Genomic DNA, 19,713 nt, shown 5'->3' on the forward strand with positions numbered 1-19,713 from the left:
AAAAAAAAAAAAAAAAAAAAAAAAATTCCCACTAGCCATATATGTACAAGAGCTGACATTCCTCAAAGCAAACTTTTTTCCTTTGTCTTTGCTCTCTCCCCCGCCCCTTTTTTCTTTAGTCTTTTAAAACAGGGTCTCCCTATGTAGCCCAGGGTGGCCATGAACTTAGTGATCCTCCTGCCTCAGCTTCCCAAGTGCATGTGCCACCACACCCTGGTCATTGTTCCATGTTTACTAAAGTGCTCAAGATTTATTTACATTTCTTTCTTTCTTTTGTGTTTTTTTGAGACAGGGTCTCAACTACGTAGTTGAGACTGACCTGGAACTCACTATGTAGCCCAGGCTGGTCTCAAACTCACAGTGATCCTCCTGCCTCAGCCCCCACTCCCACTGCTGGAATTACAGGTGTGTGCCACCACGCCCGGCTTATTTACATTTCAAATCTGTGTGATCTTTATGTTACTTGCACCAATAAAGCAAATTAGGCTTAGCAGGCAAGGGGCACTGAATGTCCACACAGGTGAGATGTCAGTATCCTAGGCTGAGGGTGGCTTTTGTACCTCGGGAGACACTCAGGAAGCCACACAACTTGCACTCAGCAGCCTAAGAAAGTATTTAAGGTCTGTGTGCACTGTTTTGTACAATTAGTTACTAAAGCCAAAGCTCGTCTTATCAGGGTTAATTAAAGTGAACAGAGCTGACCTCAGCTCCACATATCAAACCAGGGCGACCACAAAGATCCACACCAGCAGGAACATTGAATGCATCTTAACCTCTACTCCCTGTGGCCACCTGTTTCCATGCCTGTAGTCAGGGATTGTTAATCTCAGCCCAAGACTTAGGTGACAGCAATTTTAATGGAATCAGCAGAAATTACTAGAGAGGCCAGGCATGGTGGCACACACATCTGTTATCCCAGAACTCAGAAATCTGAGGCAAGAGGATCACCATGAGTTGGAGGCCAGCCTGGGCAACTCAGTGATTTAAGAGTCCAGGTCTCAAAATTAAAAATTAAAAAATAACCAGGCATAGAGGTGCATGCTTGTAATCGCGATCCTTGGGTGGCTGAGGCAGGAGGAATACCATGAGTTTGAGGCCAGCCTGAACTACACAGGAGACTGTCTCAAAACAAACAAGCTTGCTGTGGTGGTGCACGCTTATAATCCCAGCACTTGGCTGGCAGGAGGATCACTATGAGTTCAAGACCAGCCTAGGCTACATAGTGAGTTCTGGGTCAGTCTCAACTACATAGTGAGACCCTATTGAGACAAAACAAGCAAACAAACAAAAAAAAATAAACAAACGAACATGAAAGACAGAAAACTACACAGTGAAACTGTCTCAAAACAGATAAATGAGACAGAAATTACTAGCAGAGAAATTCAATGTCAAGAGACTCATTCCCATTCTCTTATTTAGGGTGAATTGAATAGACCCTGTTTTAGTTTTTTGGGTTTTTTGGTACCAGGGATTGAACTTGGGTCCTTGTGCTTGTGAGAGACAGGTGGTAGTACCACTGAGCTAAATCCCCAGCCCCTAGATCCTGTTTTTGAAAGAAGCATCCAGAAACCAAGAAACTGGATGTGTAGACCTCTTGATTTTCTTTTCTTTTTTACAGTTAGGGTCTCGCTGTGTAGTCCAGTCTGGCCTTGAACAGCAATTCTCCTGCCTCAGGCTTTGGAATGCTGGGATTAGTCCTTTGACATCAGATCCAGCTTGTGTTGAATATTGAATTTCTTTCTTCCTTCCTTCCTTTCTTGTACCGGGGATCCGAACTCAGGACCATGTGCTTTTGAGGCATGTGGCGGGACCACTGAGCTAAATCTCCAGCACCTCTTTCTTTCTTGTTTGAGACAAGGTCTTCCTATGCAGTTCAGACTGGACTTGAACTCAGCATGTAGCCCAGGCTGGTCTCAAACTTGAAGCAATCCTCCTACCTCAGCCTCCTGAGTGCTGGGATTACAGGAGCACAGCCCCTTGCCTGGCTATATATAATTCACCTTTTAAAACAATAGCCTCTAAAGTACAAAACCCTCCCATTATCTGCCACTCTCCTCTCCCAGGAAAATCTGCTGTATTTTCCTTCTCACATCATGTTTGGTTTTTTACATCTTTACAGCTTTTGCAGCAATCTCTGGGTAAAGAAATTACAACAGGGCTGTGGGGTAGCTCAGTGGTACAGCACTTGCCTGCCATGCACAAGACCCTAGGTTCAGTCTCCAACACCCCAAAAAAGAAAGGAAAGAATTTCCCAGTACCATCTTTTGTAAACTTTTTTTTTTTTTTTTTTTTTTTTGGTAGCAGGGATTGAACTCAGGTCCTTGTGCTTGCAAGGCAGATGGGGGAACCGCTGAGCTAAATCCCCAGCCCTTTTGTAAACTTTCAATCAGACAAGATCGGAGGCATTCAGGGTGGTATGGCCACAGACTAAACTTTCAATCGGCAATAATAAAAAAAGGCTGTCTCATGCCCTTCACGGCTCCAGCAGAGACATTTAAAGTACTTTGTTTTTATACCGGGTATAGTGGCACAGATCTGTATATGTGATAGATTTCACTCAGAATAAATTAGAGCAAAACTTCCATTGCCTTCAAGTTCTAGATGAAGCCTTGATGCATTCACTAGGAACATAAAATCTTCAAGATCTCAGTCCAGCCCCCAGTGTGATGGATAACACACACTTGTAATAGCAGCACTTGGAGAGGCTGAGGCAGGAGGACTCCAAATTGAAGCCCAGCAACTTAGGGACTTAAAGACACAGTGTCTCAAAATGAAAATCAAAACCCCAGGGCTGGAGATTTAGCTCAGTGGCACTGTGCCTGTCTGGAGGCGCAAGGTCCTGAGTTTGATTCTTGGTGTAGGGTGGGGATGACAAGGTCTCATTATGAAATTTGTTTGTTTTGTGGTACTAGGATCAAACTCAGGACCTTGCGCTTGCAAGGCAGGCACAGTGCCACTGAGCTAAATCCCCAGCCTGACAGGGTCTCATAATGTAGTTCAGCTGGCCTTGAACTCACTAAGTTGGCCTGGAACTCTTTCACCCTCCCCACCTCAGCCTTATGAGTCCTGGAATTACAGGTGTGCACCACCACACCTGGCTTAATTTTTCTAATATCCAAATACCTGTTCAATATCCCATTACCTCCTTACTTAAAATTTAAAACACATAATGGTCCTTGATATTCCTACTAGACACGAGTTTCTAAACTGTGCCCAAAGGGGGATTCTTTGAAGATTTTGCAATGTTGGAGAGCAAAAGGAGGGGAACGGTGTCTGAGAATTAAGATGCATTGTGTACATGTGTAGCAACTCCCCACGGGTGAATGTAACCATTATGGACTGCAAATGTGAACTAATGAAAAATAGAAAAGAAAATTTTTTGTAAAGCTATTGTGGGATAGGCTTTGCCTCAACAAGAAAACAAACAGGAGCTGTTTCCCCACTGACCACTTCTAGCACCAACTATGAGGGGCACTTAGTGCATAGGCCAGTCCCCAGGTTCGAACCTCAGTACCGCAGGAAACAGAAATCTGACGGGCACGGAGCTCACACTTATACTTGTGTTCTGGTGTGGGTTTAAGTGAAAACCTTGCCCATCTTTATCAGGAATAGTTTAGCTAAACGAATTGTCATAGTGTTTTATAGATACTATTAACGAGTACTAAGGAAATGCAACTTAGGGCCCACAGGGGTGGGGTTCAGCAGAAGACCATGTGCAAGGGCCCAGGGTTTAAATGCCAGCTCTGAGAGGAAAAAAAAAGAAACCGAAAACAAAGTTTCTCCCCAAATCTACTTGATTTACAAGACTTCAGACTGCTTTCTCAATGAGCACTTTAGCTCTTGTTGCTTAAAATAAATGACTTTGCATGTTCTTACCAGGTATTTATAAACAATGAAATGATATTTCCCTTTCCTGTACAATTAATTCTGCCCAGGATATCATTTAAGAAGGCAGGCTGGGCGTGGTGGCGCACCCCTGTAATCCCAGCACTCGGGAGGGTGAGGAAGGAGGATCGCTGTGAGTTCGAGACCAGCCTTGGCTACATAGTGAGTTCCAGGTCAGTCTCAACTACATAGTGAGACCCTGCCTCAAAAAAAAAGAAGTCAAAGGGGCTAGGGAATTAGCTCAGTGGCACCTGCCTCACAACTGCAAGGTCTTGAATTTGATCCACAGTATCAAAAGGAGGAAAAAAAGTCAACTGTTAGCTGGGCGTGGTGGTATGGAGGTGACTTTAAGACCAATCTGGGCTACATAGTGAGTTCAGGGCCAGCCTAGACTACACTGAGGGGTCCTGTCTTTAAAAAAATAAAACAGAAAGCTGGGCGTGGTGGTGCACGCCTGTAATCCCAGCATGGGGGAGGCTGAGGCAGAAGGATTGTTGTGAGTTCAACACCAGCCTAGGCTACATAGTGAGTTCCAGGTCAGTTTCAACTGCATAAGTGAAACCCTGTTTTAAACAAAATAAAATAAAACAGAAAGAACAATAGAGGTTGGGGATATGACTTAATGGTATAGCACTTTCTCAGCATGCTAGATCCCCAGCACCATGACAAATAAATAAAACAATAAAAAGAACATCAAACTGTCATTTCCAGCAGTAATGGAATTGGTTATTTTTAATAACTCTCCTGCTAGAAAAAAGTAGAAAAATAGAAAAATTGCTAGTGCAATGATTCGGGCAGTTGAGGCAGGAAGATTGAAAATTTGGGGCCAGCCTAGGCAACTCAGTGAGATTCTGTCCCAAATTTTTTTTAAAAAGGCTCAACCACATACACATGCAATCCCAGCACTCAGGAGGCTGAGGCAGGAGTATCACTGCAAATTCAAGGCAGCCTAGCCTACATAATGATTTCAAGGCCAGCCTGGCATACATACTGAGACCCTGTCAAGACAGAGAGAGAGAGAGAGAACAAGGGATATAGTTTAACAGTAGGCCATTTGTTTAGCATGTGCCAGCCTCTAGGTTCAACCCTCAGACCAGAGGGTAGAATGGGAAAAAATATAAAATCATCTGTTTCCCTGGGTCTGGTGGTATATGCCTGTAATCTCAGCTACTTGGGAGGCTGAGGCAGGAGAATCACAAATTCAAGGCCAGCCTAGGCAATTTACTCACATATCTCAGAACAACAACAACAAAAAAAAGCCAGGCAAGATGGCACATGTGTGTCATCCCAGCACTAGGGAGGCTGAGGCAGGAGGATCACCACCAGTTTGAGACCAGCCTGGGCTACAGAGTGAGACCCTGTCTCAAAACAAAAAATCAAAATAAAAAAGGGCTGGGGATGTAGCCCAATGGTATAGCACTTCCAGCTTCAATTCCCAGTGCCAGAAAAAGAGGTTTAAATTTTGTTGCAATTATATATACTTCACTAGTAGTGAAGATAGCGTCCTCTAGTTACTGGTTCTTTGTAAAGGAAGGAAAAGCTTGAACACCGTTTAGTTTTGTTTTCCTTGTTTCTTTTTGGTGGTAACCGGGAATTGAACTGAGGGCCTCTGCACTGAGCCACAACCATAGCTCTTCTCTATTTTGACACAGGGTCTCACGAAGTCGATAAATCCTGTACGCTGGGCTCAGTCTTGTGATCCTCCTGCCTCAGCTTCGCAGAGGTACGGCTGCAGGTGTGTACTAGTCCACCCAGCTGGCTTTTATCTGTTAACACTTCACACTGCACCCATCAGAAGGGTCTCTAAAAAATAAGGGTACGTAAACAAAGAGTAATTCCATTTCTCTTTGCAGTAGACAAATCTTCCTGTAATTCCGAACTAACTCATTCACAAACCCCACTCCGAGGAGAGACACACACACACACACACACACACACACACACACACACACACATCCAGGCCAGCTCACTTCACTCCGACCCTCGCCCGAGTCCAGGCCACCCAGAACCTCGGGCTTCTGCTGTCTCAGCCTCTGTCTTCCGCCTGCTGAGGCCCTGCTATGCCCCTCAGCAGAAAATGCCACAAAATGATGCCGCGAGTGAAACATGATAGGAAAATAAGCAGCAGAGTGTAAATGTCTGGAGTGCAGCAGAAACCCCAGACCCTCATGACACAGCGACAAGGGAAGACCTGCCACATGCTTGGTTCTATGGAAGCCGCAGCTGTAATTCCGCATCACAGGGGGCAGAAAACCGATTCATTCATAGTGCTTCTTAATCCTCCGCCGGACAAAGGCTTCCGTAACTCTGAGAAACGGTGTGTGGTCCTGGCCACCACCTAGGATGGACCTCAGTTACTTTTCTCTAAATAGCGTAAATAGCCAGATGTGGGGTGCATACCCGTCACCCCAGCACTGGAGAGGCCAAGGCAGGAGGATTGTCACAAATTTGAGGGCCATCCTGGGCTACCTAGTGTGACCCTACCTCAAAAAAACAAAATGAGCATCAATAAAGCACTCACAAGGCAAACAGCTGAAAGTAATGAGGTGAATACACAGCTGCCACAGTACTTTTCAGCGACTGCACGTAGCCGGCACGGCCCCAGATCCGGTACAATCGTCTGTGCTTGTCGCCAGCACCCCTGCTGCCCAAGCATGGCACAAGGACATCCTTCCACACTGCCGGTCACCGGGAAATCTAAATCCTTAGAGTCACCATTTCTCCCAAACCACAGAACTGGTGGGCAGCCCTTGCAAGCTCGGCAGCGGGTGTGAAGATCACTCCTCCACCTCGGAAATCCATGGAGAACTGCAGACTGTCTCTCCACAGACAACCTGAGAGTGGAGACACGGGCAGACGAAGCCCCGTGCCTAGGCAGAGCAAGAGCTTCTGCTGGTCAGGGTAAAACATGCCTGTAATTCCTGCACTCTGAGAGGCTGAGGCAGGAAGACTGCTCAAGTCAGAAAATTTAGTGACTTAATGAGACTCCCCCCTCTCAGAATGAAAATAAGAAAAGGCTGGGGATGTAGCTCAGTGTGGAGGCCCTGGGTTCAACCCTCTAACTTGGTTTTGTTTGTTTGGTTCTCAGGAGACAGGAGCCTCACTGTGTGGCACAGGCGAGCCCACGAGGCTGGGTCTCAAGTGATTCTCGCTTCTCAGTGTCCTGAGCACCAGGACCACAGGTGTGCGCCACCATGCCAGTTCCCAGGCTTGTGTTCTTACGGCCTGTAAAACACTATGTGACAGACTGGGGTTGGCATCATGCACGGTATGGTTCAAGTTAGCTCTAAAATTGCTGTACAGCAACCAAGAACGTGGAAAGTTCAGCAGGACCAAAGCACTAATATAATATTGGCAATTTAAAAATTCTGATTTTCCATGGTAGCTAAAAATACACTAGATACCTAATCTGATTTGGCTGCTGTCCAGTCATTACTCAGATTTGCTCAAATACTGGCTCACCCACCACCTCTGAGAGGTGAGGGCCTTCAAGTTTACTAAAAGGAGAGCCCAGCATGGGAGGCTGAGGCAGGAGGATCACTGCAAGTTCAAAGCCAGCCTGAGCTGTAGAGTGGGTTCAAGACCAGCCTGAACATAATTTGATTCTGTCTCAAAAGCAACCATGAGGTGAGGTGGTGCACACCTATAATCCTAGCCCTCAGGAAGCAGAGGCAAGAGGATGACTACAAGTTTGAGGCCAGCCTGAGCTACCTAGTGAGTTCAAGGCCAACCTGAACTCCACAGTGAGACCTAGTCTCAAAAGACCAAAATAAAAAAACAAATTGTACTTAAATGGAAACACACAGAAATGCAGTCCACTACCATCTAGCACACTGTAATAAACTTAAGCATTCAGCAACAAATAATTCAGTGAGTTATATTCAGTAACCTAAAGAAATATTAAACAGACTTCTTTCTTGTCTTTCTTGCAGAACTGAGACTCAAACCAGGGCCTCTCAAAAGTAGGCAAGCACTAATACCCCTGAGCCCCCCACCCCACCCTTATGAAGGCATTTTAGAAAGCCTTTGCAAATTTCTAATTATGTGGAAAAAAAACACTGATACATTGAGTGAAAAAAAATTACTGCATTTGACTTCAACTATGTTGTTTTGCAAATCCAGAAAATATACTGGAAGAAAAATAGGTCAATACATTCACTTTGGTGGCTTATAAGTGATAGAATCAGGGTTTACTTTTTCCTACTTCTAAATTTTCTGTAATGCAAATTATATTATCCTGAACATATAATATGTACATCCATTGATTCATTCATTCCCACACCCCATACTGGGGATTGAACCCAGGGAATCTTTACCTACACCCCCAGCACACTTAAAAACACTTTTTTAGGGCTGGGGATTTAGCTCAGTGGTGCCTCTACCTGCCTTGCAAGTGCAAGGTCCCGAGTTCAATCCCTGATACAAAAAAAAAAATTATTTTTTTTATTTTAAGCAAGGTTTTACATTTATTAAAAGTAGGGCTGGGGAATTTAGCTCAGTAGCACCACTCCTGCCTGGCAGGGGCATGGTCCTGAGTTTGATTCCCAGTACCCCCTCAAGAAATCTAGGAAAAGCACACTATGGGGTAAGAGCTGGAAACCATGAAAGAGAGAGCACAGTGGCCAAGACTTTTATTTTGTTGTTGTTATTATTATTATTATTATTTGGTACTGGGGATTGAACTCGGGCCCTTGCACTTGCAAGGTAGGAGGCAAAACCAATTTCTTTTATTTTGATACTGGGTCTCACTAAGTTACCTGGAAATTTGAGATTCTCTTGCCTCAGCCTCAAGTAGGTGGGTTATGCCACCTTGCCCAATTTGTTTTGTCATTTAAAAAGTTTTTGTTTTTATTCACTTATTTATTTTTATTTTTGCAGTAACAGGGATTGAACTTAGGGCCTTGCACTTGTGAGGCAGGCAAGTTGCCACTGAGCTAGATCCCTGGCCCAATATTGTTTTTATTAGTACCCGTTTGCCATACAGAATGATTATATGCGGTTGTGGAGAATTGGTACACACACCTAACATTTCAGTTTTTTAGTTCTCTTTCTTCCCCCTTCCCCTCCACCCTCTGTCATTAAAAAATAAATAAATAACAATGGTCATTGTGTAAAACTTCCACCTACATACAAAGATTTGAACAAAAGGACTGGGATTTAGCTCAGTGGTGCCATGCCTGCCTTGCAAGCGCAAGGCCCTGAGTTTGATCCCTGGTATGGGGGGGTGGGGAGGTGTCACATATTCTAGAAACATTTGAACAAAAATTTAGAGACAGAGGGCCAGGGATTTGGCTCAGTGGTTCTGTCACCTGCCTCGCAACCGCAAGGTCTCTAGTTCGATCCCTGGTACAAAAAAACAAAACAAAACAAAGAATTAAAGACATATATTTTATATTATACCCCTCTTCAATCCTAAAACTTGAATCCTCATATATAAGTATTCCCAACATTTGGTTTTTGTACATAACCTTCTAGGATTGACTGCCCAAAAACATGAGATTTTGAGCTTGCATTCTTGAGTTTTTTGTTTTATTTTATTTCTCTCCCAGTGCTGGGGCTCAAACTCAGGGCAGCAGCCTCCCCAGGCAAAGGCAAGTGCTCAGCCACTGAGCTATGTCCCCAGCTCCCCTTCTGAGAATGTGGAGCTTCCCAAACTTTGCATCTTGCTCTAACTGATTATTACAAATGCACATGGCAGAAATTTTAAGCGCCAGGCATGGTAGTGCATGGCTGTAACCCCAGCACTTGAGAGGGTGAGGCAGGAGAACTGCGGAAGAGTTCAGCGTGGGCTAAATAGCAAGACACTGTCTCAAAAACAGACAAACAAAAAAACCCTAAAGCAGCACAGATAGGCATATAGCTTTCCCCAGGATTTATTTATCTATTGTAATTATTTGTGGTGTTAAAGGTTGAACCCAGAGCCCTCCGCAAGCACTCACCCAGAAGCTACACTTTCAGCCTTTCATTTTTTAAAAAGTGTCTTCTTTATACTAGTGCATGTTTGTGTTACATAATAATTGCACTCCTCTTGGAGAACTAACACACACACATCACATCGTAATCATTTTACTCCCCTGTCCCCATCCCCAGGTCCTTTCCACATACTTTAAAAACGCTGTACCTTCCCCAAAACCTTTTCCACTTGAATTTCTTCTACAGATAGCCTATGATTCTACTAGCTTTGGCACCTCTTTTTTTGAGACAGGATCTCGGTTTGTATTTCAGTATGGCCTTGAGCTCATTATGGAGCCCAGGCTGAACTCAGACTCACAGCAATCTTCCTGCCTAAGCCTCCCAAGTGCTGGGGTTACAGGTGTGGGCCATTGCCACCAGCTTAGCTTTGATACTTGAAAAATGTGCTATGTGTGGAATAATCCCCATGATGTTGTTTTGGGGTACCAGATGCTGACATATATGCTGTGAAATGGATTGACTACAGTACAGTGCAGTTGGTTTTTTGTTTGTTGTTTCTTTAGCAGATGTTGGTATGTGATAATTGGCTAAATTTTGTATTTTTATTAAAATTTAAATCGCTTCTTCAGCAAACACTTGTCAGCATCTCCTAAATCATGGATTTGGGGTGTGGGAGTAACTACTTTTTTTTTTTTTTTTGATACCAGGGATAGAACGTGGATCCTTGTGCTTGCAAGGCAGGCGGCAGAACCACTGAGCTAAATCCCCAGCCGTGTGGGAGTAACTTAAGCATGCCACTTATCATCACTGCTCTCTGTTTGTTTCACTGGCGATCCTCCTGCCTCAGCTTCCTGAGTGCTGGAGTCACCAGGCATATGCTTTCTTGGCAGGAGAACACCATGGCCTTTTAAAGACAGTGACTCCACTCTGGCGATCCTCCTGCCTCAGCTTCCTGAGTGCTGGAGTCACCAGGCATATGCTTTCTTGGCAGAACACCATGGCCTTTTAAAGACAGTGACTCCATAGCCATGTGAACACAATTAAATCAGAAGAAAGGCAAGATTTCTTTTCTGCTGCATTCACAGCAGGCATGAAAAGCTGATGATAATCAACCAACACCTTCTGGATAGTCAGCACTTGGATGCCGATTCTCTTTATCCAGGTAATTTGCTGAATTGTCCACCAGAGTGGTGTGATCCATTTGCTAGCTGTGCTTATTTCAGTGTGACCATGCAAAAGCATAAGACCCTTCCTTCTGTCTTTCGCCCACAAATGCTGGAGACTCACTTTTGCAGCTTCGACACCATCAGCTCTTAGACCACTACTGCACAACAAAAAACCAATAGGTGAGCCAGATGTGGTGGCGCACGCCTATAATCCCAGCACTCAGGAGGCTGAAGCAAGAGGATCACCATGAGTTCGAGGCCAGCCAGCCCCAGCTACATAGGTTTGAGGCCAGCCTGAACTACATAGCAAGACTGTCTCAAATAAACAAAAAAACAGCAAAAACAATAGACGGACTAAAGGGAGAGATCCGGAGTTAAGCTCCATTGAAATGTAAACATATGGCTGGGGATGGTGGTGCACACTTGTAATACCCAGTAATCTGGAGGCTGAGGCAGGAGGATTGCTGAGAGTTCACAGCCAGCCTGGGCTACATAGTGAGTTCAAGGCCAGTCTGAACTGCATAGTGAGCCCGTCTCAAAAAAAAAAATAAATAAATAAATAAATAAAAAACAATGTACTATATCAGGGCGCTCATTGTAATGGTATAACTTGCACTGCGCTGACAAGAGATGAAATATGTTGGCCAGTTTGGTACATTTTTCTTCTAGGATAAGTAGCCATATACAAATGCGTAGGTATTTCCCTACCAGGGTGAGGTTCGAGGAATCATACCCACACATCGGAATCAGCCCAGCTCAGCATAATATCTAGGGACGTGCTCGGTGGCACAGCGCTTGCCTGGCCTGCATGCTCAATTGCGCAGCACAGAGGGAAAATCAGCGCCACTCGGCAGACAGACGCACGGGGTTCACACGCATGTGCACTGCGCGCTGAAAGGCTTTTCCTACGCTTGTCCAGGTTGAGGTGCAGTGTGCTCCTCAAGCCTCAGCAGTGACCCAAGGAGGTTCCTTAAAGGCACTGAAGACTCGTAACGTCCACCTGCAGTCGCTGGAGTTGGAAGCAAAAACATTCCATAGCCACACATACCGCAGTGAGACCCAGCTGCTAGAAAACACTGAGGTAGCAGAGGCCAAGGAAGACAAGGCTCACCCCCAACTCCCAGAGAAAGGGGGAAGATGAATAAAATGAGCGTGTCACCAACGGCAAAGGACAGCTCCAGAGCTGGACTGCTACCAAGAGCAGGCGGGTAGCGATTCAACTGGCATCAATTAACACTCCTTAATGTTCAGATTTTCAAATACGAACTGCCTATTAATACTATTTTTCTGGTGAAATTTCCATGAGTTAAGAAGATAGGAAAAAACCCACTTGAGCAGGGTGTGGTAGTGTAAGCCTGTACTCTCAGCGCTTGAGAGGCTGAGGCAGGAGAATTCCCACAAACCTGAGACTAGCCTGAGCTATATAGTGAGTTCAACACCAGCCTGAAATATATAGCAAGACCCTGTCTTAATTAAAAAAGGGGTAAACCTAGGGGTATAACTAACCCTGTCTCAAAAAAACAAACAAACAACAAAACAAAACAATAATAAAAAAACATAGTAGAACATATGTCTCAAAATTACAAATATACATGAGGAATGCACTAGTCAAAAGCAAATTCCTAAACCACTATAAGGTAGACAAGCCCAGGTATAGCACAACAGCCTATAACCTTGGCTACTCGGAGAATGAGATTTAGAGGCAGCCTGGGCAATTTAAGAAGTTCTTATCTCAAAATAAAATAAAAACAGTTGGGGATGTAGCTCAGTGGTGGAGAGCTTGCCCAGAAAGCTCTTCCCCAGTACTGGGGGAAAAAAGTGATAGAAGTTTTAATTTTCAGTACTTTTGAGATACAAAGAGAATGGTAAGCTGAGTTAAGCATGGAAGATAAATCTTATTTTCTGTAAAACAATGCTAGACAGGCATGGTGCTGCATGTCTGTTATTCCAGCACTCTGGGAGGCTGGGTCAGGAGGAGCTCAAGTTTAAACCCAGCCATGGCAATTTATTGAGATCCTGTCCAAAAGAGCAACCCCCCGCCAAAAAAAAAACAACACTTTTTTTTTTAAAGGGCTGGGAATCTAGCTCAGTGTTAGGGTGTCCCTGGTCTAATCCTCAGTGTCACAAAGGAAAAACAAAATTCTCTAAGATTTACATAAAAATGGCTGGGCTAGGGACCAGGATTCAGTGGTTCCAGCACCTGCCTTGCAAGTATAAGGACCAGAGTTCAATCCCCGGTACCAAAAAAAAAAAAAAAAAAATACGGCTGGGTTATAGCTGTGTGGAAGAGCCATTAGCTACCAGGCCCAAGGCTTTCATTTTACTCCCCAGAAGGCAGGGGGACTTATATTAATAAACAGTAAAGAGGTGCAATGGTCGTGTGGTAGAAGATTCATACAGAATTAATGCCAATCTCTCCCATTTAATCCACAGCTTGACCATATCACAGGCAGAGTCCCAGGAGGGCTATTTTGGGTGCTGGGGGTTGAAGCAGGTCGGTGCTCATTCTAAGTGCGTGCCTCTGCTGCGGAGCTCTCTTCCGCCACTAAAGGAAGTCTGATTGGAACAACCCCAACAGTTCAATAGTATCTACAGAAGCTGAACATCTACATATTTAGGATTCAGCAATTCCTCTCCAAGGAATATATGCAGTAGCATACACATATATGTTCACCAAGAGACTTATAGGACCTGTCATTAAGAATAAATATTTTTGGGGGCTGAGGATTTAGCTTAGTGGTTCTGCCGCCTGCCTCGCAAGTGCAAGGTCCAAGGTCCTAAATTCTATCTCCAGTACTGAAAAAGAAATAAATAGATTTTTTAAATAAAGACTACTGGGCTGGGGATTTAGCTCAGTGGTTTTGCCGCCTGCCTCACCAGTGCAAGGACCCGAGTTCGATCCCCAGTACAAAAAAAAAAAGGAAGAATAGCTATATATACACAGTGGAATATTATACTGCAATGACGATGGATAACTATAAACACTACTGATGATTCTCATAAGCCCAAACTACAACAACAAAGCACAGGAACAAGGGACTATAGAGTTGATCCTTGCTTTCCCAGAATGCACTTCCCTCAGAGACCACGCCCCCAGCCTGTCCAGGCCCTGCCAGGAGGGCAGTCAGTCCACCTCCTGAGTCCAGGACAGCGACAGCTAAATACATGTTTTAGGATCTTTTGAGGGATGAGGTGGCAGGGATAAGAAGAAGCGAGAGAAGAAATGAAGAGAGAGAGAGAGAACAAGTAACTCTGAACACAAGTTAACTTTGAACACAAGGACATGGCAGTGTCGATCATCATGCCTATCACCATTGTTCTCCACTTTAAAAAAAAGCAACTTTCCCCGGACAGACGGCAGACTCAGGTCTGGGGCGGTACAGGAAGGACACAAACATTTTCAACAGAAAGAACACTTGCGCCAGAAGATTACTCAGGGAATGGTTGAAGCCAGATGTGGCGGCTTAGGGAGGGAGTGGTTGGGATGTAGCTCGGTGCTCCTGGAGCTCAATCCCCATTCCAGAAAGGAAAAAAACAAAAAGTTGAAGTTCCTTCCTGGCCAAATTTGAGATAATTAGAGCATTAAACTAAATAACAAGAGGGCTGGTATAGAGCATGCTTAGCATTTGAAAGGCCTTGGGTTCTAACCCTACCACCTTCCCCTCCAAACAAAATCAAGTGAATATAGGATTATAATCCATTGAGTATAATAAAAATTCATGAGCTCATACTGAAAGATAAATGAGAAAATAAATAAGAAAAGCTTTTCCTTAGCATTTAAAGCTAATTAATAATCAGAAGAGGGGCTGAGGATGTAGCTCAGTGGCACACTGCCAAACTGGCAAGCACAAGGTCCTGACTTTGATCCCAGTACCAAAAAAGGAGGAGGAGAAGGAAAAGGAAAGGGGGGGGAGGGGGAGGAGGAGGAGGAAGAGGAGGAGGAGGAGAAATGATGAAAGCTGGGCACAGTGGCACCCGGCAAGCTGATGCAGGAGGGTTGCAAGATCAAGTCTATCCTGGGCAAACTAGTGAGACCCTCTCTCAAAAGAAACAAACAAACAAATTTGGCAAGCATGATGCCATACATATATGCCTATAATCCCAATACTCAGGAAGCTGAGGCAGGAGGATCACTATGTGTTTGAGGCCAGCCTGGGCCACACAGTGAACATAGTGATACCCTGTCTCAAAAAACCTGTTGGTAATAAATTGAACACTGAAATTGTACCAACAATTGATAAAGGTCTCAACCAGAGCACTGGTCAAAGGGATGGAGATGTGAGCATGCTCAAATCTTGTAGCCATGGGAATCTGGCTGGCTGAGAGAAGGACTGACTGACTTTACTATCTGGGGTGACCACATATATGCGAAGTCCTTGACCCTAACAGGCAATGCAAGAGGGGAAGCAGGTTTGAGAAAGAAGAGAACAAGAGTGTTTGCATCCCATTGGAGTCAGAGTTTTGGTAATGATGTCAGCTAGCAAGGGTACAAGTCAGTAGCTTATAAGGGAGGCCTCTCTCTACAGTTACTGCTACCAAGTGTCCCACATATTCGTAATGGTTCAGTAATGGGCCACATCTGTTCTACTCCCCCGAGAGGGAAGGGACGCGGGTAAAGGAAGATTATTCCTTGCAGCAAAGCTTGTAATCACGTATTTTTAGAAACCCTTTAAATGCCCATAAGTACAGGATTGGTTAACATCTGATGGTTTGTTTGCAGAGGCCTAATCAAACAGGAAATTGGCATATTTGGGGGGGGACCAATAGTTTAAGTCGAGTGAGAAATGGAAAAGGTTGATTGAATTAAAGTTGACAATAGCCCCCCCGCAGTCCCCAGGGACAATCACACTGAGGCATACCCTCAACCTTTTTTATTTGGAGTTAGAGTCTCACTAAATTGCCCAAACTTGTAATCCTCCTGCCTTGGCTTCCGAATATTGATGATTATAGGCAAATGCCACCACAAGAGCTGTCATACTTTCTAGTCAACCCATTCTACAGTACCTGTATTCACAGTATGTGAGCTAAACACAATTTCATCTATTCTAAAAATCATAAAACACTAGCAGGGTGTGGCAGTGCATGCCTAGAATCCCAGAATGAGGGACGCTGAGGCAGGAAGGATCACCAGGAGTTCAAGGACAGCCTGAACTACAGATTGAGACCCTATTGCAAAAACAGTAAAAATCATAAAACGTTGCACTCTACAATTGACAAACATTTGAAGTCTGATATGCAGCAGTTTGAGTTTTAACCAAGTTCCATAAAATCTTTCTAAATCAACTGATACCTTTACTATCTTAGGTTCATAAATAATATAAGAACTGATGTTTACAGCCCACTGGAGTTTACGAGCCATTTTCATTTAGCCCACAGAGGCCCCATGAAACATGCACAACAGGTACAAACACCTTCGGAAAGCTGAGATGAAATCTGTATCTCAGGCACGAGTCCAGGCAAAGTCTCAAGACTAAGGGTGCAGACAATTTTACCCTTTCAAAAGTAAGGAGTTAGGCCGGGGATTTAGCTCAGTGGTTCCGCCTCCTGCCTTGCAAGCACAAGGACCCAAGTACAATCCCAGGTACCAAAAAAAAAAAAAAAAAAAAAAGTAAGGAGTTTGAGGTTGGGTTTTTTTCCAGGTCCCTGGCCAGGCTTTAAAAGAGTTAAGTGATATGCTCAACCCTTAAATTTTAAATCCATATCCCCCAGCTTCTTTTCTGAGTTACCATCTTTGCTGATAGCTCCTGCAACACACTGGGGAGTGTACCGAGAAACGGGTGATGGAAAACAGGAAGGAAAAAGATAAAGCCCCTGGAAGGAAAGCTGGAAGGCTTGGGTTCTCTTTGGCCCATATCCCGAGGGAGCAGGAGAGATGGCTGTCTATTGTGGAACCAGGGATTGAACACAGGTCCTTCAAACTGAGTTCTACTCCTAGCCATCACGCCTGCTTCTCCAGGCTTGCCTCCAACTCGCGATCTTCTTGTCTTAGCCTTCCAGGGAGCTGGACTATATAGTCGTGCATCATCCTACCTGGTTTACTTTGGTTTTTCTTGTTGGATTGAGATTCACACACTTCATACAGAAATTAAATGGGTCCAGAATCTAAATGTTAGAGCTAAAGCTATAAAACTCTTGAAAAGAAAAAAATAAATCCATATCCCCCCACATACACACAAAAGACAAGCAACTAGCCAAAAGGAGGCAGTGGAAATACAATTTTCCTGTGTCTCTATTGAATCCTAGAATGGAAAAATTGTATGTTCTCATTTTCTGGGACCAATTCTAAAAGACAGCCAAGTCATCACTGCACAAGTCCTTCAGGCAGCCCCGGATTCCTACGGCTAAGGCAACAGCATGTTGCCACCATAGAGCACGAGCACGGCCTCCGCACACGCCCCCTTCCAAGCTCTGAGGGACTCCCTGGCCCTTGGGACTCACCTCCAAAGGCACCAGGACTGACGGCTTCTTCTTCAGCTCCTCGCACTTCCTCTTCTTGCAGATCTGATGGCTGTTCTTTCTGTTCTTGCAGTAAGTGCATTCGCCACAGTTGGTCTTCTGCTGGCAAGGGCCACAGACCCCACAGCGCTTCCTTTTCTTCTTCTCCAAAGTGGGCAGGAGGGTGGTATAGGAAGAGGCGGCAGCAGCACCGGTGAGGGACCCTGTCGTGGATGCCGCTGTGGGGTCGACATCAGCAGAGCTTCTCACGCTGACGTGGGGACTCTGACTTCCCATGGTGCCAGGACCGGCCTGGGAGAGCTGGACAGTGCCCGGCGGAGCCTGGGGAAGTCCTCTCCCCAGGGCCACAGGGACACTCCGAGTGGCAGCTGCCTGAAGGCCCAGGTGAACTTGCTCCTCTGTCTCAACATTGCTTGCAGCTATTACCGGAGGTGCTGAGCTCAACTCTGAGCCTGATGAGGGCTCAGGAGCTTGTTGTGGGCCCAAGGGCAAGATCGGCACAGCACCCTGCACCTCATGGCCATAGGTGACAGCACTCAGGGGCTCAGGCCACTGCAGGAGAGCATTATTCGGAGCGATTGTATTCGGGACCGGGGGAAGGAAGGCAACCAGGTCTGGGCCAGCGGCAGCACCAGAACCAGCACCAGCACCTGCACCAAGGGCTTCTTGTTGGTTGAGGATAGCACCAAAGACCTCTCTTTGGACTGAAGTAGCACCAGGAATCTGTGGGGGGCCTGGGGCCACCCCAGGAAGTGGGTTAGCACCAGGAAATTCCCACTGATGTGGGATAGCCCTGAAGGGGGGTCCCAGGACAGAGGTGGGGTCAGGAGCTCCCTCTTGAACCGGAGTGGCTTTGAGGGCCTCTTGGGGATGGGGTTGAGCACCAAAGGTTTGTGGCTCTGAGCCTGCCAGGAGGAACTTTATTAGGGCCGAGGGGTAGATAGACAAGCAGCTTCTGAGGTCCTGTTCAAGCACACCTTGATTAAAAGCAGAGGACGGGCAGCTATTCTGCTCACTTCGGACAGGATCGGGGCTAGAATCGATCAGCTTTAGAGATTGTACTCGTGACCCCAAGTCTTCTAACTGAATGTTAGGGTTTCTGGGAGAGGTAACTTCGGTGGCTGCTCTTTGGGAGAAAGGAGCACACAGGGTGTCCTGAGGAAACGTGCATGAGGACTGGCGGGTATCATTTGGTATCCGTTCAGAGAGGAGCCCTTCACCACAATGTGACCTTTCCAGCAAGCCAGACAGGATTTCACCTGCTGGGGACGTGGGTGTGGGGACACTGATTTTGGACTCCTCTGTGGTTTGAGACCAAGGCTGGGTTGTCTCTGGACTCTCACCATTACCTAAAGACACATTTTGTACACCAATTACATTCTCTGTATCAAGGGGGACTGGCGGGTCTGGGTTTGGGACTCGGTCATTTTCTGAATGCTTGACTCCTATGCCCGGAAGTACCTTATATGCACACTCACGTTGCTTTTCTGAACTCTTGGAAGGTGGGACTTTCTTGGGTTTGGCTGTGACCACTGGGGGCTGGGAGAGCCGCCTGCTAAGAGAGGTACTGCGGAGAGCCATCGTAAAGCCATTGCAAGTTAGGGACTCTGGGTTCTGGAACAGAACCTCGGTCCGATCCAAATTCATGCGGGCTGCGCCAGCTCGGGTCAGAAGGCTTCTGGTTGGCATTGGAGGTTTGGCTTCCGTTTTCTTCTTACCATCTCTTTCTTGAATTAATTGCTTTAGCTTCCCAGGGTTCGCGGGCTTGACCAATATCACATCTTTGTTGGCTGGCTTGGCTGGCTTCTTCACTTGGCTGTTTTTCTTTTTGTTTATGTCTTCCTTCCTGACTAACCTGGAAGGCCTTGCATGGCGAGATCGCGACATAGCTACACAGTAGGAAGAACTGCAAGGGCGCAGGAAACAGAGTCATTGGTCCTTTGGAAAGTCTCGCTTCAGAGGAGAATCTGGATAGATTGCCAATCTCGGTCACACAAGGTCTCGGTCTGAAATGACAGCAACAAAAAACATTGGAAGTTAAGTCTCATGCATATTCCACTTGAAATAAAGTATTTACTACTGATTAAAATGAAGAAACTCAGAAATGTGCTGCAAAAGAAAAATATGATAAACATAAAAATAAGTAGGATTTCTTTTTTTCCCCCTGGGTACAGGGGATAGAACTCAGGACCTCACACTAAGGACGACTTTGCAAAGCAAGCGCAGTGCCACTGAGCTAAATCCACGGCCCTCTTCCTTTCTTTTTTGAGACAGGTTCTCCTAGAGTATTGGA

The 19,713-nt window shown here is 45.4% G+C and overlaps 1 protein-coding gene across 1 annotated transcript in view; it reads right to left on the reverse strand.

Moving 5' to 3' along the window:
- The window catches only part of Tet1 (tet methylcytosine dioxygenase 1), a 106,340-nt gene extending 86,922 nt beyond the window's left edge, over positions 1-19,418 (reverse strand). Inside the window, exon 1 of the mRNA XM_010607953.3 lies at positions 17,403-19,418. Within this exon, the coding sequence (XP_010606255.1) occupies positions 17,403-19,307 (1,905 nt within the window). The 5' untranslated portion in view covers positions 19,308-19,418. The remainder of the gene's footprint in view (positions 1-17,402) is intronic.
- Positions 19,419-19,713: the final 295 nt, after the last annotated feature.

This window comes from Fukomys damarensis, unplaced genomic scaffold (assembly GCF_012274545.1).
Source record: "Fukomys damarensis isolate Sample0158 unplaced genomic scaffold, DMR_v1.0_HiC HiC_scaffold_20, whole genome shotgun sequence".
Lineage (NCBI taxonomy): Eukaryota > Metazoa > Chordata > Mammalia > Rodentia > Bathyergidae > Fukomys > Fukomys damarensis.